Source organism: Lissotriton vulgaris, chromosome 5 (assembly GCF_964263255.1).
Source record: "Lissotriton vulgaris chromosome 5, aLisVul1.2, whole genome shotgun sequence".
Lineage (NCBI taxonomy): Eukaryota > Metazoa > Chordata > Amphibia > Caudata > Salamandridae > Lissotriton > Lissotriton vulgaris.
In genome coordinates this window covers 744491222-744516498 of record NC_141693.1, presented here as the reverse complement: position 1 = coordinate 744516498, position 25277 = coordinate 744491222, and the positions used below count along the sequence as shown (strand labels likewise).

Here is a 25277-nt window from a genome sequence, read left to right as displayed (position 1 = left end):
CTAAAATCCTCTGAAGCTGTAGAGATGAGAATATTAGTTGGCCCCCTAAAATATAAACCGTCTGAATGAGCTGAAATAGTGGCTGCTATCAAGATATAATCTCTAGGTGTAGCAAAACTGTTACGAATATTCACAAAGGATTTTAAGGAAAAGTTCCTAGTTTATATATTGGCCCAATAAGATACTAGGAACATTAAACAGGTCAGTTCTTAGAACTACCTTTTCTCGTGGAAGACGCACTGTCCTAAGAAAAAGCTGAGAGGGGTGCATTCCATTACCTCGCAAACGGTTACCTAATATTACCTTGTCAGCATCAGCACGCAAAGTACCTTTACCTCTACAGCATTCCCTAGTCATTACCATTACCTCGACTGGACCAAATTAAGGTAATTAGGGGCAAGGAAAGGGAAGTGCATGTGATAATTCTAGATTTCAGAGAAGAAACAGCTTTAAGTTGTAGGCTTCAGTTTGGAATTGGGTTAACGTTAGTGAGGAAGGGGCAGATTTAGGGTCAAGTAAAAGAGATAGGGTTCTGGCCTGGGTATGGCTTAAGTAGAAGAGAATGTTTAGAGTGTCAGGGCACCATTAGGACTAGATTATGTGTACAGGTTAGTGTAAAAAAAGGTTTAGGTTAGGGGAACTGTATGAAATAAAGGTATAAAAGAGAGGACTGTGTTGCTTTAATGGTACAATGTGACAGAGGAGGAAGTGGCAGATGGGACTGCTAAGAAGATGACTGAGTGAGGCCTGGAACAGTGTTAACTTCACTGTTCATCTATGCTATAAAAAGATTTGCTCTTTTATGGTCTGCGTGTGCAAATTGCAACAGGATTTGCGGGCCCAGAAGTCGTGGTCCGAACCTAGGCACCAGAGGCTGATCACTTGAGGGTATGTAATAGAGATCCGTCTCTCTAAGGGGCAGATGTATCAAAGCATTTTTTTGTCGCAAATGCTGCGAATCGCTAAAAAGCAGCGTTTGCGACAAAAAAATCTCAAAATGGAATGTATCATGCAAAAACCATCGCAATATTAAGGAATCGCAAATTTTGCGATTCCCTAATATTGCGTATGGATTTAAGGAATCGCAAATTGCGATTCCTTAAATGCTATGTATGAAGCAAGTAAGTATTGCGAATTTACACTAAGAAATCGCAAATTCCCACCAGCTAGTAGTTAGTGGTATTTTGCGAATTATTTTACAAATGCACTTTTTGGCATTTGTAAAGGTGCCATGTGGCGCTCATACATGCCCTTAGGGCATGTATGTGCGCCATATGCGCACACATGTAAATTTCAGGGGTGCAGCAGGGTGTCCTTAAGACACCCTTGAAATTATTCTCAATTTGCGATTAGCAAATTGCGAATCGCAAATTGAGTATCACTTCCCATTCCTTCCTATGGGCCTCCTGGCCCATAGAAATGGAAAAATAGAATTTTAAGAAATCGCTAAAAATAGCGAATTTCTAGATACATACCATTTTCAAATCTAAAATAGCGATTCTCAAAATATCGCTATTGGAGAATTGCAAATGGGTATCTTGATACATCTGCCCCTAAATCCCTACAGGGTTTACACCCTCATTTCTTAGGGGGAGGGATTGTACTGCACACTTAAAATTGTTTTATGTGAGGAAACTCCTTAGAGAGAGCGCAGCTAGGTATCTGTGTCAAAGGTGTGGAAAACTGAGAACAATGTTGAGCCACAGTGAACACCATATGGTTTTGTTGACGTCACATGATGTCACTTTTGGCATGTTAAGAAGCCAGCGTCCCCTACCACGATGCAAGGACTTCTAAGATTTTCAGATCCAGTCTGATGCCAGGTGTAGTTTTACAGGTAAGGAATCTGCAGTTAGGAGCATCCATCTGAACAGCATTGATTAGCTCAGGACATGATCATTCTCCAATTATTCTTTTTGCCTCACCTGCTTTCTGCACTGTAAGACGGGCAATTAAGCCGCGCATGGCCCACGTAAAAAGGTAGATTACAAGGGGCTCACATATTGCAGATGTGAACCAGACTATTCAATAATTGGAGTTCATAGTTAGTCCTCAAGGTATACAAACAAGGTCAGATCAGGGCACGGAGAACAGTAAGGGATACAGAACAAGGACCAATGCTATCACGGACCTTCTCTGGAAGTGTGGGAGAGACCAATTAACAGTAGGTAGAGAACAGAGGACAGTAGAGCCAAGAGATGAGCTACATTCAGCCCCTTTGGAGTAGGGAGAAGGGAAAGACAGATGGAGAGGGTCATAGAAACGATCAGAAATTTGTGGTGCCACAAATTAAACACAGTAATATGGGAGACAATATTTCCTACCTTCAATAACTGCATAGGGGACACACTTCCCCGGTGCTGCCTGCAGAATCTTGTGCAAATCTTGATCTAATGAAAGTATTTGGGCTTCCTGAAAGATAATGTAGGAAGAAAACAGAAAGTTGTTAAATTACATTACCAGCATAAGGTGCTGCGATAAATGAGGAAGCACACTATAAGATGTCAATCAAACGCCCTACGAAACCAGCCGATAAAATTAGGTACTCAGATGCAGAATAGGAGCAGCACCATTATTGTAGGAGGGTGAGGCCAAACACCTTGCACTTTTCATTATGTATTCCTTCAATATTTTACCCAGGTCTGCCAAAGGCCTGTGGAGGTATAGTGTAGATGAATTCTGATATGAAATGTTGGTGACTGAGGCGGGTTCTTTCACAAGAGCAGAATCATTGCACTATCAAGAGGTTTGAGTGTGACTGCCGATGGGAGAGGAGTAGACTAGTCCATCGTCGGATGGTGAAGAACACGCAGGGATATATATTCACAGGCAAATTTACACACAGGCAAATTTACACACGCAGGTTAATTCAAGTGTACTCTTACTCCTGCCCCTAAAAGGAACTTTACAGTTTTTTTGCTTTTCAACAGTTCCAAGTGTAATTTTACTACTAGGTAAAGACTTGCATGCCTCCACCACCCTCAAACCTGGGTGTGGAGCATGACAAAACAGGATTTTACTAGTAGCAACTTTTCACACTTCTGAAAAGGTCTAAGACACTGGCGGAAGTCTCACTGTGGTAAAGTATAGGGAATAATAATTATGTTTAATAATCCTTTAAAAAAAAATTAAAATATTTTTTTGTAATTGAAAATAGAAATTTACATGAACTTAAAATTATAATTAAGTGGGACAAATGTTAGAACACAATAACACACTAATTAAATGTTTAATAAATAAATACAATTTATTAAGTTTGTTTATATTTATTATCATCTTTAAAGAAAAACACCTATAATTTTTACATTCAATCCATCAATCAGGTGTTAGTTAAGCGTGACTACTCACCCGTAAGTGTCTCAAGGTGCTGGGGGGGGGACGGGGGGGGGGGGGGTCGCAGGTTTCAGTCCATAAAGGAGGGAGTCTGTCGAAGAGCCAGGTTTTGAGGTTTCTTGCAAAGATGGGGAGCGATGCTATCTGTCTGAGGTGGAGCGGATTATCGTTCCAGGCTCTGGCCGCGTGGAAGGAGAAGGAGCGGCCTCCCAATCAGGTCTTTCTGGTGCGGGGGGACCACAGTGTAGAAGAGCTGGGCTGATCATAGGGTCCTTTGGGGTTCATGGAATTTGAGTCGGCTGTTCAGGTATGCTGGTCCGGTGTCGTGGAGGGCCTTGTGAGTGTGGGTTAGCATCTTGAAGGGGGCTCTAACTTTGATGGGGGGCCAGTTGAGTGCGCGCAGGTGCTGGGAGATGTGGCAATGTCTTGGCAGGTTGAGGACCAGTCTTGCGGCAGCGTTTTGGATGTTCTGTAGCTTGCGGTGAGGTTTTTGTTTGTTGCGGCATAGAGTGCTTTGCCGTAGTCGAGCCTGATGGGGACTAGGACGTGAGTGATGGTCTTTCTGTGTTCGAGGGGGATCCATTTGATGATCTTACGTAGGAGGCGGAGGGTATGGAAGCAGGAGGACGAGACGGAGTTGACCTGGCGCTCCACTTTGAGCTCCGAGTCCAGGATGATTCCCAGGTTGAGTGCGTGGACCGTGAGGGTGCGCGGCCTTCAGAGGGCGCGGGGCCACCAGGTGTCGTTCCAGGTGTCGGGGTTTGGGCCCATAATGAGTACTTACGTTTTGTTGGTGTTTAGTTGTAGGCAGCTGTTTTTCATCCATTTGGCGACGGCTACATTTAATTAATTAGTAGGTTTTAAGTATTACATTTAATTATTAAGTAGCAGATTTTATTAAAACAATTAACTGTGATTAGCTAAAAATAATTAAAAGTTTTTTTCAACAAAAAGTGAAATATTCATATATCTTTTTTTACATAAAAGTAAAATGAACATAACAAATATACAAGCAATTATTTGTGTGCATGTAAATGTGTTATGTTCATTTATATATACCTATGGAAGCCTCATCGTTGTGTCTGGTGACTGGAGTTTTTGGGGGGTTCCTTCGTGGAGTTGGGAAGCTGCTGCCAGTGGGACTGGGCCGGATCCTTTGCAACACCCTGTGAAGCTATCCCATACACAAGGGGACCCCAGGTAAGCCCAGCATATAAGTGGCTCCAGTCGGACTCACCAGACAGAACCATTTCAGCTATACTCCGCAGAGATAAGGAGCAGGATGGTGAGAGGCAAATCCTCCCACGAGCTGCAGCAATTGCACATGGACAACTTTACGGACACATCAAAAACTGAGTTGATGCAGTTAGTCGTGGGGACCAACGCCCTGGGCTCAGGGGCAGAGCCCTTGGGATCACAAATCCTGGCACCCATCGACGGCCCCAAGTATGCCCGGAGAACCAAATGGACACCATCACCATTGAGCTCAACCTGTTGCTCAAGGATTAATGAGGCATATCAGTACGCTGAGGGGAAACCGAGGGAAGGCACAGACCCTCACACAAGAGGTGAAGGACTTGACCACAGTGTGCACCATATCGAAATAGGCAAGTCATTTTGAGAGCACCTGGAAGATGCAGAAGGGAGATCGAAGCGCTGTAACCTGCGTTTTTGTGGGGTTTCTAGAGGGGGCTGACAGGGACACTGCAGAGCTGTTTCTGGAATGGTGGTTCATGGGGGTGCTGGGAAGGGAGGCCCTATCTGACTACTGTGGGGCTGAGTGAGCGCACCAGGCATAGGCCAAGGCCTTCTGCCAGGGGCGCCCTTGAGGACTATCATAGCAAAGATCCTCAATCACAGAGATATGGACGGCATCCTCCAGGTTTGAGTTAACTACTTCGCCACCTGTCTGCCCTTTACAGAAGGCTGAACACTCACAACACTACTGTCAGAATGGAGTTCCTCAAGCAGATTTACCTTCCGTCGCTGCATAGTGACCAGGTGGCCATCTTGGATGCAGATCTCACTAGAGAGGAACTACTGGTGACTGTTAAAAACATACATCGCTGTAAGACGCCAGGCACAGCCAGACTCCCCTCTGTGTCCCACCAAAGCTACTTTGGCCAATGCTATAATATGATAACATTTTAAAAAGCACACTAAAACTCTCAGGTAGCAAAGAGCTATTGTAAGACAGAGTAATCAACAGGGAAGGACCAACCAAGAAAACAGGAAACTCCGTTGAAAAAAAGCTGGGTTTTCAAATGTTTTTTAAAGGACACAAGGAAGTCTGCTTCAGAAATATGAGTGAGCAAGGTGTTCCACAGCTTAGCAATGGCAGCTGAAAAGATGCGCCCTCCCCATCTTTCCTTCTTAAATCTGGAAGTCATAGATTTTAACGTGAGCGGATCTGAGAGACCTATTAGATGTATACCAGTGAAACAATGTGTTCAGTTGGCTGGGGCCCTTTTTATGTAATGCCAAAAAGACAGTGCACAGAGCCTTGAAGGCGATGTGCTTCCTACCTGGAAGCCAATGAAGAGAGTTAATGCCGTCTCTGACCGAGAGCATCTTGGAGATGTTTAAGAGAAAGCAGGCAGCTGCGTTCTGTACAGGCTGAAGTTTGTTCATGGAAGAGCAGTTAACAATGAGGTACAGAGGACTACAATAATCAAGCCACGAGGTGACTATGTTGATGATGGCTGATTGCTGCAACTCTTCCGGGATTAAAGGAAAGATCTTTTTCAAGATCCTTATTATGTAAAAAAAGGTACTAGCAGTACGACTTACCTGTGTGTCAAAATTCTAGTCATTGTCAAATATACACCAAGATTTTTTGCTGTCTCTACCGGAGAGGTCCACAGACTTCCAGCCACCAGATGTTAGACCAGATGGGTTGCTGAGACCGCCTTGATAGGCTACGAGAAGTGTTTCAGAAGCCCCATCATCAGGCAGAATACCAACGTCCATGCGAGAGCCCCTCAAAATTATGTTGCTCAAGGCAGGCTGCAATACCACGATATGGGCTCTTACAGAGCGTTGTCTATGATCAACAACAACGCGAAAGTCCTGGTGAACGCCCTAGCCCATCGATAAAAGAAGGCAATTCCTGATCCATGGCAATCAATGCGGTTTTATTCTGCAACGCAGTTCCCACATGAACATACATCGACTGACGCATGTAATGCATGCCATAAGTGATTCAGGGATGGAGGGAGCCTTGATAGTGTTGGACATCAAAAAGACCCGACCCGACCCGATGACCCCCTAAAGAGGATTGTACCCTGGGCATTTTATTGGGCATGGGATCATCCAGAAGATTATCAAACTTGTATAGAGCCTTCATGGACAACAAACTACAGGTCACCTTCCCTGTGCGGTGTGGATGGGAGGAAGATCTACCAGAACCCATATATGATGCAGAATGGATTAAAACATGTGCTCCTGTGAAGCAGGTGTCATGCAGTGCAAGCTTTAAATTTGACAATTTCTATGTTCTTCACAAGGCATACTTGCCCCCACCAGGCTTAGCAGGATATATCTCATTTGCACAGATGAATGCCCAATATGTAGAGAGAGCGGAGCAGGATTCACCCACATGACCTGGGGCTGTGGTAAGGTAGACCAGTAGTGGCAGAAGGTGATACAATGCCTGCACCGAGCAACTAACATTTGCCGCAAAGTCACAGCTAAACACTGCCTGCTTGGAATTAACCAGAGTACCAGGGACAGGAGAACACACTATATTATGGGCTCCTGTTGGCCAAACACAGGGTTTCCATCCAGTGAATGTCAGCCCGCAGACCTATGACAATCTTGTAGTCTAGAGATCTGAGACTGAATCAGCCTGGGCAGAATTGAGGCATATAAACAAAGTCTGTATGGATGAACAACTGGAAAATAGTTTTGGGAACGGGAGAGCAGGTGGAGTGGTGTGGCGGAGGCGCAGGATATTTTTTTTTACTTTATTTATCCTTTTTATTTGATATGCACAATAAAGGAAAGTTGCATTTTCATACACCATAACAATGATTATAACATTTGTGTGTGACGAGGGAGTCTATACAAAGACCACACATAGGATTACATAAAGAACAGTTCTGCAATTTACATATCTGCACCCGACTTCTGGGGCCTTCAATAATCAGGTACCTTTTGGTCAAATTTCTAGCAGGGTGATCCGGGCAACACAATTCAAACATAGTAAAGTGCAGGGGAAATTGAAGGAGCTGTAACTATAGAACATTTAGCCTACTCCAGTGGGGACAATACCATTGTGTTGCCTAATAGGAGGGGAGGAGCTAATTTGCAGCAGATAATCCTTCAGAGGTTGCCAAATGTCTTTTGGCATAGATGTGCGGGGTTACAGGGACGCATATAATTCACTATTGATGTTGCAATACGTGAGGCTTGACAACCAATCAGTAGTTGTGGGGTAATCCTACTTCCCCAACGAAGAGCATTTTCCCTCTTCGCAAGGAGGAGGGAAAGTGCTGTAAACCTCCTCAATTTCTTGGGAATCCCTGTGCATAGCCCAACAAAGCGACCTCAGGAAGTGGCACAATCACCTGTCCTATCATTTGTGACAAAATTACATATCTCTCTCCCAAGCATTTCTTATTCTGGCATCCCTAGTAGGAACCAGAGCCGTTGATGCTCTGTATAGTTTAGAAATCAAGTGGACCCCTTCTTTAGTGGAGATCACCAACGTTAATGGAGAGAAGAACTCCGGTTCCAAAGGAAAGCTGGCAACCCTTTCTGTGAGCTCTCTGCGCATCCTGCACATGACAAATTTGTCCATAAAAGTGGCGCTATTGAAGCGCACATCCTCCATGACATGGAACACATGACTCCCGGGAAAAGATCTCCAAACTTCTCCAGGGAGAAGGCGTCAAGAGTCTGCTGCACCAACCTCTCCTCGGTAACGGGCAGCCACAGGTTATTGCACAATGGAATAGACGAGGAATATAATGCACATCCGCCCGCCACCCGAGCCAGCTTATGCCACGCCCAACTCGTCGTAGAGACTGACTGGATGTCCCTGGGGTCACGGGGGAAGTCTTGCGGTATGACTGTTTTTAGCTGGGCTGGTAGCACCAAATCTGCTCCTGGTTTAGCTTAAGTGTTCCTGGCGTCTGGGTGATACCAAGAATGTGCAAAGCTGCTCTGTGCAACTAGGTAATACACCTGTAAGTTTGGAACTCCAAGCCCTCCCCTCTCATATCGCAAGGTCTATGTGTCCCGTCCCAGCACACCCAGGCCCCCTTCCCTCTTCAAATCAGCCGGATAAGAGGAGATCGGATGATTTAAGAAAAAAAAACTATTGGGGAGTGTGATGGGGATATTGTGAAACAAGTACAAAAAATTTAGGGAGGACCACCATCTTTATTATTGCAACACGGCCCGCCATAGAGAAGGGAAGCTTTTGCCAGCGCTCCATCTGTTCCTCGAGTTTATAAATAGCCGGGCCATAGTCTAACCTAAAAAGTTACTGAGTGTCTTTTTTTTATTTTGTATTTATTTTTATTTTTATATAGCCGAACTCGACCCGAAGGTATTGGAGCGCTTTACATGAGCACCGTATTTACATTACACATTCAGGCATGGGGAGATTAAGTGATTTGCCCAGAATCACAGGATGTGGATGCGACCTTGAGGCTCGAACCATGGTTTCCAGCACCAGCGTCGAGCGTTTATCCAGACGGACCACATACTCTCCCTCTGGTGTATCTGGATACCCAGATACCTAGTCAATTCTTCACACCATTGCAACGGAAATCCACAGTCCCATTTAGTGGCACTAGGTGATAGCGGAAAAATTACTGACTTGTCACAATTGATGCCAAGTCCTGAGAAACCCCTGTATCTAATAATTTACCTGATTAGAGGCTACAGGTTATCCTCTGGATGTCGAAAATAGAGGATGGCATGGTCTGCGTAGAGGGAAACTAATAGGGGGCCAGTCTTAAACTGAAGGCCTCTGTGCAGGCGCTGCTCCTGAAATCCTGTGTAAAACCGTGAAGAATGTGTAAAGATTTAATGCCGTTGACCTATGAGGGACAAGCCCCGACTGGGCCGGTGAGATGATATGGTCTAGTAAAAGAGTCAACCTAAGTGCGATTATTTTGGCAGGAATTTCATAATCCAGATTCAGAAGCGATAGCGGCCTGTATGGACCACACATGAGGGGATCTTTCCCAGCCTTTGGTAAGAGGATTATAGCTGCCTCTCGCTAAGTAGGTGGTAATTCTTTGCACTCAAGTGCTTCATTATATATAGGGCTTCCGGTTTTATGGTATTTATTTTTTCAACATTCCCGTCTGTATTCATCGATATTTATTTTTATGCTATTTTGTCTGTATATATCTGTATTTATTTTTGTTGAAAGCAAAAAAAGACGTTGCAGCTAGTATTTTTCCACATTTATTTAAACACAGTGCAAATGGTTGTTATAGGTTTAGCTATATGTATATATGCCCCAAATAGGTTTCATGCAACATCCACCCAAAAACATTTCTGTTAGATCAAAACAGGAACTCACATATGAGAAATGGGAGTGGTGTCACAGAGATTACTTGCAGTATTATTAGTGATCTGATGCTGTGTTACAATATTGAAAACACTGTCACTAGCCATTTTTATTAAATGTAAACACATTTAGAATTTAGACAAGTGCACCTGTGCACTTTCAGTGACCTGGCCAAAAACAGCAGCAAGCTCTCAAATCATAAAAAAATTAAGGCCCTTGCATTAGTCCTGCCAGGCTCTATTTCCCTCACAATCCTGAAGCATGAAGCCTAAAATATCCAACAACACCCATGTGAGCTGGCAGCTTTTCATTTATTTAAACTAAGTCCTTCGCTAATGCAAAAGCCTTTTTCCATAAGTTAAACAGTCTGAGCTTTGAAGACATTGGGCTTGCAGGGCTCGAGTCGGGGTACCACGTGGGTGGAAGGCGTCCCCCTACTTATTTTACCGGGGGGAAGCCGTCCCCCCTGCCAAACAGCTGGACTTCACCCTTTGGCCTCTCTGGGACGAGGAGCTCGGCACCTTTCGTGACGTCACTTCCTGTCGTGACGTCACTTCCGGTGACAGCGTCCCCCCACTTCTTTTTTTACAACTTGTGCCCTGTGGGCGTGTATCACTTTGATTATTGTACTTTGTACTGCCCCGTAACATTTAAGCAAGTTACTTTAATGCTTTCTGTAATCCCACACATTGTAGTTGCAGCCACAGTTCTTCCTTACACCGTGGAGGGAAAAAAAGCTATTTAACTTGAAAAGGGGCCTACAGACATGCTGTTGTCTCTCAGGAATGTTGTTTCTTCATGCTGCACCAAATCACGGAGGAAAAATTCTATTTAATGCCTGAAAGTGAATCCAACCTAATTTTCTTAATGTGTTTATATTGCCGGTATCTGACCTCTTCGGGTCACACATTTTTGCCGGTCTTACACTAGTTCCAATAGCTCCAAGTATCCACACTGCTAAGAACGCCCCCGCCTCCTCGAATGTTAACACCTGCAGAAGTGCAAACAGTGAAATACAGGTCCACCCCCACCCTTTCATTAACCTGTGACCTAAAACTCACTGGGGTGCAGGCTCAGCGAGGGAGCTCCGGAGATGTCAAAGGAGCAACTGAAGGAATTTCCCACACCTACTAGATATTAATGGCCCAGCAGGTGCTAATGTGGGCAGCCATACACAGCAATCAGGAAGAGGGTTGTGGCAGGCAACCCTGGCTGGAGCACGGATTGCCAAATAATTTTCGGCATCCGAGAATCCAATTTGGTTGTATTTTTCTGCTTCTATTTATAAATACAGATGGAAAAAAAAATTCTGTCTGTATTTATATGTAAAAATCCATTTAAACGGAAAACCGGGAGCCTTAATTATATACCTCAATCAGATAAGGAGCTAAGAGGTCTTTTTAGGTTTTTGTAAAAATTGCCAGTGAAGACGTCAAGTACCGGGGCAGTCAAACCATTAATGTCATTGATTGCACTCACGCTTTCCTCAGCAGAAAAAGGCTCCGCCAAGAACTCTTACATCCCCTTTTCCAGCCAGACAAGTGCGATCTCGTCTAGATATTCCTTGCGGACTTCATCGTTGTGCACCACACGCCAGGAATATAGCCCTGCATAGTAGTCTAAGAAAAAGTCCAGAATCTCACAGATGTCATTCAATATCTTGCCAACGGGGAATCAAATACAGTGAATGAAAGAGTGGCCCGGGGCAGGCCGCAGGAGATGTGCCAGGTTGCGGCCAGGTCGATCACCTTCACCGTAACGCCGAGCTGTGGTGTATTTGCCTAAAGTAGTGTCTCACGCTCGGCTGCTTCTTTGAACTCAAGTAAGAGCATCAAGCGGCGATTTCGATCAGCCTGAGCAGGATACTCCAGGCCACACAGGCCGAACCGGACCAAGGCTGCCAAGCTCGCACTCTGCCTCCTCAGTTCACACTATGCGGTGACCAGGATCTTGGCATTTCGGCTGAACGCAGTTTTAATGCAGGTTGTGCAAAATGAATACAGGAAAGGGCGAACATGTTGGGCTAAGCGGCGGAGCTTCAACGCTGCGCGGCCATCTTGGTCTGTAGCATGGCCACGCCCGAGGCGCAGGATAGAGCGCCATCTTCTGCAATTACACCTACAGCACAACACCCATCTGGCTGGTAGCGGAAGGCTGAAACGCTATTTAGGCTGAGTTTGGTTGGAAAGGGGGGAGGGGGGGAAGAGATCAAGGGATAGGGAACCCAGATGTCATGATTTGATCAGCCTCAGTGGGTGAGGGAGGGGCAGTCACAAGATTGTGTACGCAGAAAAAGTTACTATGCACTGTAAGCAAAAAGCTCTATTGTAACTGCAAGTGCCAGGTTATTGCAATAGCATTTGTTAATGTTTCGCCTTTTCCTTCTTGCAATTGTTTGTTTCTTGCAAAATGAAAGAAAAAGCATGGAAAAAAACAATAAAACATATATATACATACACACACATATACACACACACACAATTTAAAAATGGAAATCATTTGATTTAGTTTATTATTTTCTATGGGATGTTATTTTAAATCTCGGTCTACTTCATATTTCTAAAAGGCGGGGGGGTAGTGTGGTGCTAGACTTAGTCCAAGGCTGGGTTGAAGTATATAATACTGTAATACAAGTCCTTTTTGGTGGCTGTAGTAACTTTATACTGTAACTGGTAAATCATGTGCATGTCCTTTCCCTCCTAACCCCCTTGCATTTTACAGTAGCTATTCCTCCATTTTCAGCCACTCTCCCACATTCCTCCTATAACTACTACAAAAAACATATTCATATGTGTCCAGAGGCATTCGCACACATAGTGACGTCCTCTGCAAAGATAGTTAGGAGAGGTGGGTCGATTGTCTCCACACACAGATATGTGAATAGCATTTTGTAAGAGGAGTTTCTGAATAGGCCCTTCTATGTCCAACCTGCAATTAAGAGAGAGGGAATAAGAGAAATGGGGCTCAATAACAGAATGTCTAAGAACCACTGCTATGTCAGATGACAGGGAAAAAGAGCACAGGTCCATTATGAGACAGATAGGGGAAAGAAGGTTGAGGGAAAAACTCATGCAATCCTGAGAAAAAAAACAAATTAATGAGGCCATGAGAATGGATAGTGACCGCTTACTGTGTGGGATGAGAAGAGTGGGAGGGCCCTAATTACTTCCTAAAATATGGATGCGTCTAGAAACATTGGTACATAGGAGAGGTGAGCAGCATAGGGGCCAGAGAGAATTTTAAAAAAGGTTGTGGGTGAAGAAATCCACACCTGCATTTTGAGATGCGAGGATGAGAAGAGATGAAGAGGAAGAACCAAATTACTTCACTGACTGGATGAGCAGTGATCAAACTAACTCTTGGAAAGGGGCGACCACTCGGTCCCCCCGAACGTATGGTAGGGTGCCCGGATCCCCCCGGGAAACCATTTTGGGCGGGGGCGTGTCTCGGCTGGTATGCCCGAAGCGGCGTAGCCGGGGCGCGCCTTTTCCCGCCCAAGAAGGGTTGTCCTAGACACCTACACCGTTGGCCACGCCCCGTAGGCGTACCAGAGGAGGGTACACGCCCTCCCGAAGAGGAATAAAAGGAGCAGCAATCCAAAGAAGCATCCTCTTGTTCCTGTGCTTGGAAGCTGCACCCTCTCGTTGCACGTGAGCCCTCGACAGAACAAGGAGCAATTTTGAGAACTTGTAATTTTTGTGTTTCTCTTCCAGGAGCCTTCTCTCCCAGCGACTTCGGACCTCCGGATCCAGGACCTCGTTGAGCAGCTAAGCAGCAAGGGTCGACTATCTGACAACGATGCCTGGCAAGAAGGCCGGAAAGAAGGCAGGGACGGAGCAGATGCTCTGCATGCTGATGAAAGATATGGCGAGCATGAAAAAGCAGATGGCGGCAATGACTAATACGGGCAGACCGAAGAAGGTCATCGGACCAGCATTGCCGGGAGTAGTCCCCGCAGGGAGAGGTAAAAGGGCCAGGAATAGGGCGGCAGGGGGGGAGTCCCTAGTTCCCGAGTCACCCCCGGTAAGCCCAGTTAGTCCAGTCGAGGCCCCGGTACCGATCCCGGATGCAGGCCAACCGATTCCGGTTGTAGTTACGCCCACCAGTGAGGAGGAAATGCCTCCGGAGTTGGCCGCCCAGTTGGCCGCATGGCTTGGAAAGAATACCGAGGGTGCAGCGGCACCCGGAGACACGGTCAAAGAGGCTAGGTTGCTAATGAAGCAGTTGCGGCAATCGCGAGATGCTGCGAAGGTGAATCTCCCTCTTGTCCCCTCACAGATTCCCTCGGAAGAACAAGCGGCTGGCGGTGGAAAATCAGCGGGACCAGCTATGGAGTCTGGTAAGCAGCCATTGCCAATGGCAAATGGGGGGTCTTTGCCCTCAAGAAGGGAGAAAGTAGTTCAGCATATTCCTCTGGCCACGAAAGAGATGATTTGGGCTGATAAATATGTAAATATGTTTTCGCTCCTGACTGACCATCACGAGATTGAGTATGTTAAGGCTCAGAAGGAGTTGTTGCATCCGAGTGTGTGGCGCGCAAAAATGGCGGGCTTCAGGGTGGATGAGACGATCTCTAATTGGGCCAAGGCCTTTGGGGTGTTTACTGCTATTATGGGTGAACGTAAGCCAGAGATTATGACTGAATTAGCCTGTTATCAGACACGCATAATGGATTTCTATGAAACATATGAGGGCGATCAATGGAGGGGTTATGATAGTAAGTTTCGTAAGGCTAAGGAGCACGATTCGTCTCTGACGTGGGACTGTCTCGACTCCGTCTCTTGGCAGAAGCAGCTCCTGCCGGGCACGACGAAGTCGTCCTCGCTTGGCGAGTATGGGTCGGCGCCTTCCCGCCATCAATCGGCGGCGCCCTTTCGAACAAACCCCGCAGGTGATCACCAACCCAGGAGTGGTGGGAATGGGGGTAGGAAAGGGGTTTGCTGGAATTTTAACAGAGGCAAGTGCACGAGGCCACATGGGACATGTAAGTTCAGGCATGAGTGTGCAGGTTGCGGACATTCTTCACACCCGGAGAGTTCGTGCAGAGCCAAGAATGGGGATACCGGGGGTAGAGGAGGTACCAAACAGGTCTGATATCGGCCAAGGGGTACCACTACCTACCCCCGTAGATATCATGGCAATGATCCCCTGGCTAAACAAATACCCTGATCATGTCTCCGCTGGGGTGTTACGGGACGGCTTCTCGTATGGTTTCCACATCCCGGCGGGGGATTTTCGGGGGGATCACTGTGCAGAAATCAACTGTCTGTTCAGCAGCACCCGATGGTGGTAGAAAGCAAGATTGTGAAGGAAGTTGCCCGGGGCCGGGTCGCCGGCCCATATAGGCACCCGCCAGTTCCTAATTTCATTTGTTCACCGTTGGGAGTAGTCCCCAAGAAGGACCCAGGTGAGTTTAGGTTAATTCATAACTTGTCGGCTCCTAGGGGTCTTGCGGTAAACGATGCGATTGATCCAGGAGTCTGTTCGGTGCGGTACGCATCCTTTGATGAGGCCGTCGCCATGTTGAATCGCCTGGGGCCCGGAGCGATGATGGCTAAATCGGATATTGAGTCAGCATTCCGGTTGCTCCCGGTACATCCTCAGGATCAGCGTCTGTTAGGTTTTGTGTTTCAAGGACGCTATTACATGGATAGATGTATGCCAATGGGTTGCTCCATCTCTTGTGCTTATTTTGAGAAATTCAGCTGTTTTCTGCAATGGGCGTTCACCAGAGCTACGGGCTATACACAGGTTATGCACTACCTAGATGATTTTTTGTTCTTGGGGTCAGCCGGTGACACGGAATGTGCACCGGCTTTACTGGAATTTTGCAATCTCATGAAACTGTTCGGCGTGCCATTGGCACCGGGGAAAACGGTGGGGCCATCTACTTCACTCGAGTTTCTTGGAATTGAGCTCGATTCAGTGGAGGGATGCTTCCGTTTGCCCAGGGACAAAGTAATGAAATTTAGGGCCTCGCTAGAATTGTGCATTAACAAAGAGAAGGTAACTCTCCATCAGTTGCAGCAAGCGGTGGGCCAGCTTATCTTTGCCCTCAGAGTGATACCAATGGCCCGCCCCTTTTCCCGCTCTATTGCACAAGCCATGGTCGGTCTCAAAGAAGGACACCACCGCACGAGACTGTCTGCAGAGGTTCGCCAGGATATGCGCATATGGTTGGCATTTCTGGCGGATTTCAACGGTCGAGTGGTATGGAGCAAACCACCAGCATCCTCGGACGAGCTGGGTTTGTGGACCGACTCGGCAGGGAGCGTGGGATTTGGCGCCATCTTTGGTAATCGATGGTCGGCGCAAACATGGCCGACGTGGTGGCACACCAGTGGGCTAACAGGTAACATTGGGTTTCTTGAGTTGTTCCCCATTTTGGTGGCCCTGAAGGCATGGCCGGACAATTTCCGTGATCGCTATGTGGTATTTTGGTCCGATAACATGACCGTGGTTGAATGCATAAATAACCAGGCAGCACGCTGCAAGTTGATTTTGAGATTATTAAAGGAAATTGTACTACTGTGCATGAGACTGAACGTTCAGTTTAGGGCGAGGCATGTGCCGGGTGTAAGGAACCAGGCGGCTGATGCACTCTCTCGTTCCCACATGCAGGCCTCCAGGGGTTATCTACCTTCTGCGGATCTAGTGGCGGCACCATTTCCCGAAGCTCCCTGGTCACTCGGTGCCCCGGATTACAGGACCTCGTGGGAGCCAGCTTAGCCCCCAGGACATGGAAGGCGTACGTAGGAGCGTTTCGTTCCTATTGTGCATTTTTGGGTCCAGCAGGAGGGGATAAGTGGGGACAGGAGGAGTATGTACTGAAGTTTTTAGTAGCACTCCACAAGGCAGGCCGATCGGCAGCGACGGCCAATAGGCACCGGGCCGCCATTGCATTCATGGCGCAGGCTTATGGCATCAAGGACCCTACATCGTCCTTTTTGGTAAAGAAGGCACTACGAGGGTGGCAACGCCTCGAGGGTCATAGAGTAGACGAGAGGCGCCCGATTGGGTTAGAAAGATTGTCCCTGTTGATGTCAGTGCTCCCCGCGACATGTTCCTCCCAGTCCGAAGCAGTGCTGTTCCGGGCCGCTTTCGCATTAGCATTCCATGGGGCTATGCGGGTGAGCGAGCTGGTGGCAAGAAATAAGAAGGATGTGGGGGGAGGCCTGTGTCGGGAACACGTTCAGATCAAGGGTGATTCAATGGTAATCACAATAGCCAGGTCTAAAACCGACCAGGGTGCGATGGGGGACAGTATTGTTGTCCAGTGCATGAGAGGGTCCCCCATGTGCCCGGTGCAGTGCGTTGAGGAATACCTGGCGCAAAGGGCGGTAGCATTGGGGGGAAGCTTGCTGAGACACACCGACGCCACCCCACTGACAAGGTTTCAGTTTCAGCGGGTGTTAACTTTGGCAATCGCGGCAGCGGGCTTGGACCCGAGCGATTTTGGGACCCATTCCTTCAGGATAGGGGCTGCTACAGAAGCTACAGCCAGGGGTCAGAGTGTGGAAATGGTGAAACAATTGGGACGATGGTCCTCGAACTGTTATAAAAGGTATGTGCGGTTGCACATGTTGTGAAGCTAATGTCATGCACTCACGCTTCTTGTCTTTTGTTTGGTTTACAGTTTCGCGAGCTTGCGAGGCGGGGCGGACTGTGCAGTCGACCCGACACCTGGGGACCAGCGGTCAAAGATCACCGGCTGAGGAAAGAGTGGTGTGGGTCGTGGGCCACTCATACGTGAGGCGTGCCGCGGACGTATTCAAAGCAGGTGACATGATTCACGCAGCTGGGGAATACGGGTACAGGGTGACCTTCCACGGAAGGGGCGGGCTCTGTATTGACCGGTTTCAGTGTTTTGTCGAGGAACGGTTAGGGCGGACAAGGTCACCGCCGTCTATAATCATAGTGCATCTGGGAGGCAATGATTTGGAGGCGCTCGGTCGGCGAGTACTCCTCGAGCGGGTTCTATCCACTGTTAGCTGGTTGGCAAAGAGGATTCCGGGGTGCACGATAGCATGGTCACACATGATTCCAAGGAAGGTGTGGCGGGGGGCCCTCTCTGTGTCAGCTTTGAATCATTCAGTAAAGAAAGTCAATAACAAGCTGGGTAGATTGTTTCGTTCAGGACAGTTGCACTGTATTCCGCATGGATGTATTCGGGGGGATAACATGTATCTCGAAGATGGGGTTCATTTGTCCCGGGAGGGGAATGTCTTACTCATAGGAGACTTCATAGCATGGTTAAGGGGTTTGTGTAGTCATGACCTTTAGTAGGAGTGTGGGGGGTCCGGATAGCCGGTCAACTATCCGGCCTGTGGCGGTAAGGTCATGATCGGTGAGCAGTAATTTCAAGATCCCTAGAGGAGGGGCGCCACCCATTATGGATGGGAGCGCCCAGGGGGAGGCGGCCATTGGCCCCTCACACGGGGAGGCGCCACCCACTAAGTATGGGGTCGCCGAAGGGAAGGCGGTCATAGGCCCCTCCCAGGGGAGGAGGCGGCTCGATGCCCCTCCTAGGAATTTCCCGGGGCCAGGATATCCGCGACGGCGGATGTGATGAACAGTGTGGGGTGGGAGGGGGGTCCACGCTACCTTCTAGACACCACACACGAGTCTTCGGACGACCATTAAGATGGCGTCGAGTTAAATAAGGGGCCCCCGCTAAGACAAGGGAAATTGGAAGTTGGCACAGAGGTACAGTCCTCTGTGCGCCCGCCCCTCACACCGTGAGGGGGGAGTTCTGGTAGTAGGGATCTGACACCGGTTACAACCTTGCGGTTGGCCCGTAATGGTAGGATGTACAATTTTTATTTAGAAAGTATGCATTTGCAGGATGTTTAGACTCGGCTAGGAGAACCTTTGTATTAGAGATTTGTTAAGGTTAGCCAATAAACGTGACTGCAGCGAAATGTATAAATGAAAAATTGTACATGATATGAAACTGTTATTTTAATGTTTTAATTTTGTTTCATATTTTAATAAATACGGCCGGGAGGGTAACTCCCTCCCGCCTTCCAAAAGTTCAGAACTGCGTCCGTCTTCCCATCCTTGGGGATTGTGTTGGGAGGGGGTGATAGGCATCCCGGCCATATGGAAAGGGGCGACCACTCGGTCCCCCCGAACGTATGGTAGGGTGCCCGGATCCCCCTGGGAAACCATTTTGGGCGGGGGGCGTGTCTCGGCTGGTATGCCCGAAGCGGCGTAGCCGGGGCGCGCCTTTTCCCGCCCAAGAAGGGTTGTCCTAGACACCTACACCGTTGGCCACGCCCCGTAGGCGTACCAGAGGAGGGTACACGCCCTCCCGAAGAGGAATAAAAGGAGCAACAATCCAAAGAAGCATCCTCTTGTTCCTGTGCTTGGAAGCTGCACCCTCTCGTTGCACGTGAGCCCTCGACGGAACAAGGAGCAATTTTGACCCACCCACCAGCCCCTTATGGCAACGTTAGTAGTGCAATGAAGTTGATTGGCTTTGATAGTATCTTTTTTCCAGGGTTTTGGTGTGTAATAAAGATGTCAATGTTTGAACTGCAATAAAATGATTTGCTTCATAAAAAATTTTCTCATTCAGCTGAGCGGAGTATCACAGTCTAATTAAAATGTGTGGCATGTGTAGATAAGTGGATGTACATTACAATGTTCAGTTTAACCGCTTTATCGCTCTCTTCATTAGGTTCAAAAACGTCGTATTTATTTTGGTCGGGCGGTAAGGTCATGATCGGTGAGCAGTAATTTCAAGATCCCTTGAGGAGGGGCGCCACCCATTATGGATGGGAGCGCCCGGGGGGAGGCGGCCATTGGCCCCTCACATGGGGAGGCGGCACCCACTAAGTATGGGGTCGCCGAAGGGAAGGCGGTCATAGGCCCCTCCCAGGGGAGGAGGCGGCTCGATGCCCCTCCTAGGAATTTCCCGGGGCCAGGATATCCGCGACGGCGGATGTGATGAACAGTGTGGGGTGGGAGGGGGGTCCACGCTACCTTCTAGACACCTCACACGAGTCCTCGGACGACCATTAAGATGGCGTCGAGTTAAATAAGGGGCCCCCGCTAAGACAAGGGAAATTGGAAGTTGGCACAGAGGTACAGTCCTCTGTGCGCCCGCCCCTCACACCGTGAGGGGGGAGTTCTGGTAGTAGGGATCTGACACCGGTTACAACCTTGCTGTTGGCCCGTAATGGTAGGATGTACAATTTTTATTTAGAAAGTATGCATTTGAAGGATGTTTAGACTCGGCTAGGAGAACCTTTGTATTAGAGATTTGTTACGGTTAGCCAATAAACGTGACTGCAGCGAAATGTATAAATGAAAAATTGTACATGATATGAAACTGTTATTTTAATGTTTTAATTTTGTTTCATATTTTAATAAATACGGCCGGGAGGGTAACTCCCTCCCGCCTTCCAAAAGTTCAGAACTGCGTCCGTCTTCCCATCCTTGGGGATTGTGTTGGGAGGGGGTGATAGGCATCCCGGCCATATGGGCAACTCGGAAAATTCACGACGCTTGTCGAAGGACGGGGATTCGAAAGCACTGCCATGTTATGAAGGGGTGAAGCTTAGATCTGTAACCAAATTGGTTGAAGGAATATAGCACCATAATGGGATGAAGCTAGAGATTTGCTTAAATCTCAAGATAAAACAAGCACTGGCGTTGCCAATAGGTCTCGCAGTAGGAAAGTTGGAGCTATTGGTCTTGTAAATGACATTTTATATTTATATATCGTTATTGGCATTGTCAATAACAATATATAAATATAAAATGTCATTTACAAAACCAATAGCTCCAACTTTCCTACTGTGAGACCTATTGGCAACGGCAGTGCTTGTTTCGTTCGCAAGCAGATGCTATATAGAGCAGCTTACTGTGTTAGTGTGAAGCCGGCAGGTGGTGTATGCATAATTATCCACGACCTAACACACCGTACTTGCATTTTGTTATGCATATTAGCATAAACTTGTGCTAAGCAATTAGGAGTCTCCAATCCTTTCTATCAACAAAGATGTGGCTTCGACCTTCCTCTCTCATTCATGTAACAGTAATGCTGTACTCCTCCATCAGCGAATCACATTGAAGAACAGATGAGCAGAAACTCATGTGTATTCAAAGATAGCGGCATTTACTGAACTCCAGATATTGCCGCCAAGCAATGTGGTACCTGACTTACAGCATAATAGGCACAAGTGACACAAACCACCTTGCCAGTAAAGGACATCCAATTACAGTCAATTCCACCTGTGAGAAAGTAAATGTATGGAAAGCAAAGAAAGCATGATATATGCAATGCTGGCTAAGACATTTTCCAAATATTGTCTGCAGCCCAAATTATGCTGCTGGCCTTATTAAAGAGACAGCAGCAAAGCACCAACCTCGACGAACAGGTTTGTTAATTCCAAATGGAAAAGATTAACTGCTGCTCATTAGTGAACATGTCTCCGGTCTGTAAAGCATGCAAGTAATGGAGTCCTCTCTACTTGCAAACTCCAACTTCTTTGAAATTCAATTCCGTTTAGTGTGCAACAAGGATATGGTCTATCTATCCAGTCTGTAGCCACCAGCAAGTGATGTGTTGCACCAGTCAAGGGTAGCCTGTATCTCCCGTTGCACACATTTAACTGCTCTTTACACCCAGCATGCTTGTTTTGTCCCAACACTTTACATTAAATAATCTTACTCCTGGTTCCATTTGTCCTTCAATCCACTTATTGAATGATTAAAAGTTTTTAGTTATCCTGTGTGGACCCATGTGACCTAGCACATTTTTAGGAGAATCTTTCATCAAAAGGCTATTTTTAGCACATAGTGGTTCCTTGGTATGAAGAATTGGCACCGGCCAATCTAAAAGGAACAGAGAAATGCAGCAAGACATTGTATGATATATGGTCAGATTGAAAGCTGAATCTCATTAAAAAGCCTATAAAGTATAGAGGGTTTCTGACATGCTAGATCACCACTGAGCCAACTTAATGATCACATTATGACTTTGTGACCCACAGCGCTGAAATATTTTCTTGCCGTACCATTTATAGCTGCACCTGACATGGCGGCTTTCGGTGACCTTGGTAACTCCACAAATTTACAACAATACAGGCATAGTGATTCATTTCTGACCTCCAGCGAGAGGTGCACAATGCTTCAAACAGATGCAATATAAAGCACGCACATGCATTCATGCGAGTTTAACACGCAAGAAGACACATCGCTGATCCACAGAATAAACCAAAGAGGTCTGTTCTCATTTTCATTGTCGTCTTGGGAGAAGTGTGGGAGGGAAGCCGGATGGGGGCGGGAGAGCCTGGGAATGCGAGCGAGGGGAGGAGTGCAGAGGGTGCAGAGGCTGTCTTGGGAGAAGTGTGGGAGGGAAGCCGGATGAGGGCGGGAGAGCCTGGGAATGAGAGCGAGGGGAGGAGTGCAGAGGGTGCAGAGGCTGGGCTTGCATGCGACACGTCGGGCAGGGGAGGGGGCCGAGCGGTGATGAGGGTGTGAAGCAGCAGGGGCCTGGGGGAAGCTGGCTGGGGAGGGGGAGGAGAAATGAACAGATGTCCGTGAGGTGTGGGAGGAGTGCCTGATGCCGGATGGGGGCGGGAGAGCCTGGGAATGCGAGCGAGGGGAGGAGTGCACAGGGTGCAGAGGCTGGGCTTGCATGCGATGCGCGTGCTTGTTTGTTCACGTGATTCACGTGAACTTCAAGAAAACCGCGGCTGAAAGCCCTTGGTTTGACGAGGATTTTGCCGACATGAATTCTCGCTCCGCTCAATGCGCTTGCGCGCATTGATAGGTCGCGAGACCTAAAAAAAGTAAAACAGTCATACGATGAATAAAAGCACCTGAACTTTCAGCATAAATGGAGTTTAGTGCAAAGAAAAAAACAGAAACAAAAGTCATAATGTTGACTGCACCGCAGTGAAGCAAGTTGTGTCTTTAATGATTAACACAAGCATTATAGCACAACAGATTTTATTCTGTGCAAACCTCTTACCTTTAACATCTGCACAGCCTTTGATTTCTGCCTGTAAATGGCATAAAAGATTGTCGTTACTGCAGAACTGGAGCCCAATAAGACAGCCAGGATGAGCGAAGTCCGTCCTCCATTCTCCATATTTCATTCCAGACCTGAGGTAAAAAGGAAAATCTATTGGAAGATTCCTTGAAATATGCAAATAAAGGACTATTTTGAATCAGCAGTATATGTTCAAGGTTCCAATGCATCCTGCATGGGGTCTCCCAAGCTAACAATGATGTTAAAGGGTGAATATATAGTCTCACTATTCGATATCTACAGGAATAGATAACTCCTGCATACATTTCAACCAATTTATTATTCGCTAATGTTGGTGATAAAAATTTGAGTTGGGACGATCTCCACCTGTTTCAAGAGTGATGCACTGAATTCAATTCTTAGAAAAAAGTTTTGGTGGCTGGGAGAAAACCGATCCTTATAATGACTAATACAATGCGCCTTCCTTTACAGTAAGATATAAATGAAAAACGCACATTTCAGGGCAGGTGGCAAATCGGTGAAAAAATGCAGTATAACTTAAATAGTAATCAAATTAATGAAGTAAGTGTGTGATATAATGAAATGAAGAAATATATTCTATGTAATTACAGAGTGTAAACCAAGTCCAGTTGTGGACGGGTGGCTTTGAAAGGCTATGTGCAGCATGAGGGACTATTTGTATTGTAATTGCATTTATATAGCGCTTACTACCCCTGACGAGGCGTTGAAGCGCTTTTTCATCTAGTAGCACACTACTCCGGGACCCAAAGAGGATTAGTGTTGAATTAGTATAGTGAAACATGCAAGTACATTTTAAGTGGTGGATAGATTAGTCAGTTATTTGGATTTGGAATGATAGCAGAAGGATAGAGGAGGACAAAGGATTGTATTTGTATAGCGCGTGTTGATGCACACTATTCAGGAAGCCTACAAAGGATTAGTGGTGAATTAATATGATGAATATGAAGTAATTTCAGTGGTGGATATCAATCAGTTACTTGGAGTGAGAAGGATAGCTGAGGGATAAAAGGGGAAGAAAGATTTGCATTCCTATAGCACTTGTTACCCCGATGGGTGTTGAAGCGCTTTTCTGGCGAGTAGCACGCCACTCCGGAACCCATAAAGGATTACTGTTGAAAATTAGTATAGTAAAAAATATAAAGTAATTTGAGTAGTGGATATGTTATTCTGTTATTTGGGTAGTATATTAGTCTAGCTTAATATGGAATTTGAGAAGTGAACATGTTAGTCTGTTAATTTCGATTGAAAAGGATAGTGGAGGGATACAAGAGTGAAGGATTTTATTTACAAAAAATTTTTTTTTAGTTCTTAGCAGTCGGAGGAGGCTTTTGAATGAGTAAAAGGGAGTTTTGGAGGGGAGGACTGAGAGGGAAGAGTTTAAAAAGGTTTGTTTTAGGGGATCGGTAAAGTAAAAGAGGTGTGTCCGATAATGCAAGGAGGGGGTAGAGTAGGAGAGAGTCTATAAAGGGATATTTTGGCAATCATAGTAGTGGTTTAGGGTTTGAGATAAATGAGAGAGTGGATGTAGAGGATATATTGATAGATGTATAGGATGAGAGATAGGGAGGTGCATTGGAAGGAGTAGTAGAAGAAGTTTGAGATGAGTCAGAAGGTTGGGCTAGAAGATATATTGAGCAAAGTATAGGCTGAGTAGTTTTCTGAAGATAAGGTGGTTATCAGTGGACCTTATCTTCGTGGGTAAAGAGTTCCATAGTTTGGTTGCTTAAACAGAGAAGGATGTGCCTCCCATGGTTTTTTTCTTGTATGGTGGGATTTTGAGGCGAGATGCTCCTTTAGAGCGGAGGTTCCTTTGTTGAATGTATTTGGTGATTTTATTCCTGATAAGGAGTGGTACCATTCCATGTATTGCTTTGTGGGTGATACAAAGCAGCTTGAACGTGGATCTTCTGGCAACCGGTAACCAATGCATGGCTTTCAAAGCAGGGAAGATGTGGTCTCGCGGTTTGATATGCAAGAGTAGTCTGGCAGCCGAGTTCTGAATCCATTGTAGTCTTTTCATGGTCTTTAAAGGTGATCTGTGGTAGAGGCTATTGGCGTAATCGAGTTTGGACAGAACAAGGGAGATGGTAGCTTGGACCTTGTGTGGAAATCCCAAATGAGGGAATATTTGTTGCAGCGTTTTTATAGTAGCAAAGCTTGATCTTGCTAGTTTATCCACTTGGGCATTCATCGACAGCATGGAGTCCATGGTCATTTCGAGGTTTCTTACTTCCTTCGATACTTTAGGCAGTGATCCCAGTTCATCAGGCCATGCGGCAAGCGGGTTGTAATGTTTCCAATCGCCACACGTGAGTATTTCAGTTTTTGAAGCATTCAATTTGAGATGGCTTCAGGTCATCTACTGATCCAAGGCTCGGAGACAGCTGA

General features: G+C 46.6%; 1 protein-coding gene across 2 annotated transcripts in view; it reads right to left on the bottom strand.

Moving 5' to 3' along the window:
• MUL1 (mitochondrial E3 ubiquitin protein ligase 1) overlaps nt 1–25277 on the bottom strand; it is a 174395-nt gene that overhangs the window by 111485 nt on the left and 37633 nt on the right. For both annotated transcript variants that reach the window (XM_086922184.1, XM_086922185.1), the window contains exons 2-3: nt 22848–22981; nt 2325–2412 (exon numbers count right to left, since the gene is read on the bottom strand). In XM_086922184.1, the coding sequence (XP_086778310.1) occupies nt 2325–2412; nt 22848–22967 (208 nt within the window). In that variant the 5' untranslated portion in view covers nt 22968–22981. The remainder of the gene's footprint in view (nt 1–2324; nt 2413–22847; nt 22982–25277) is intronic.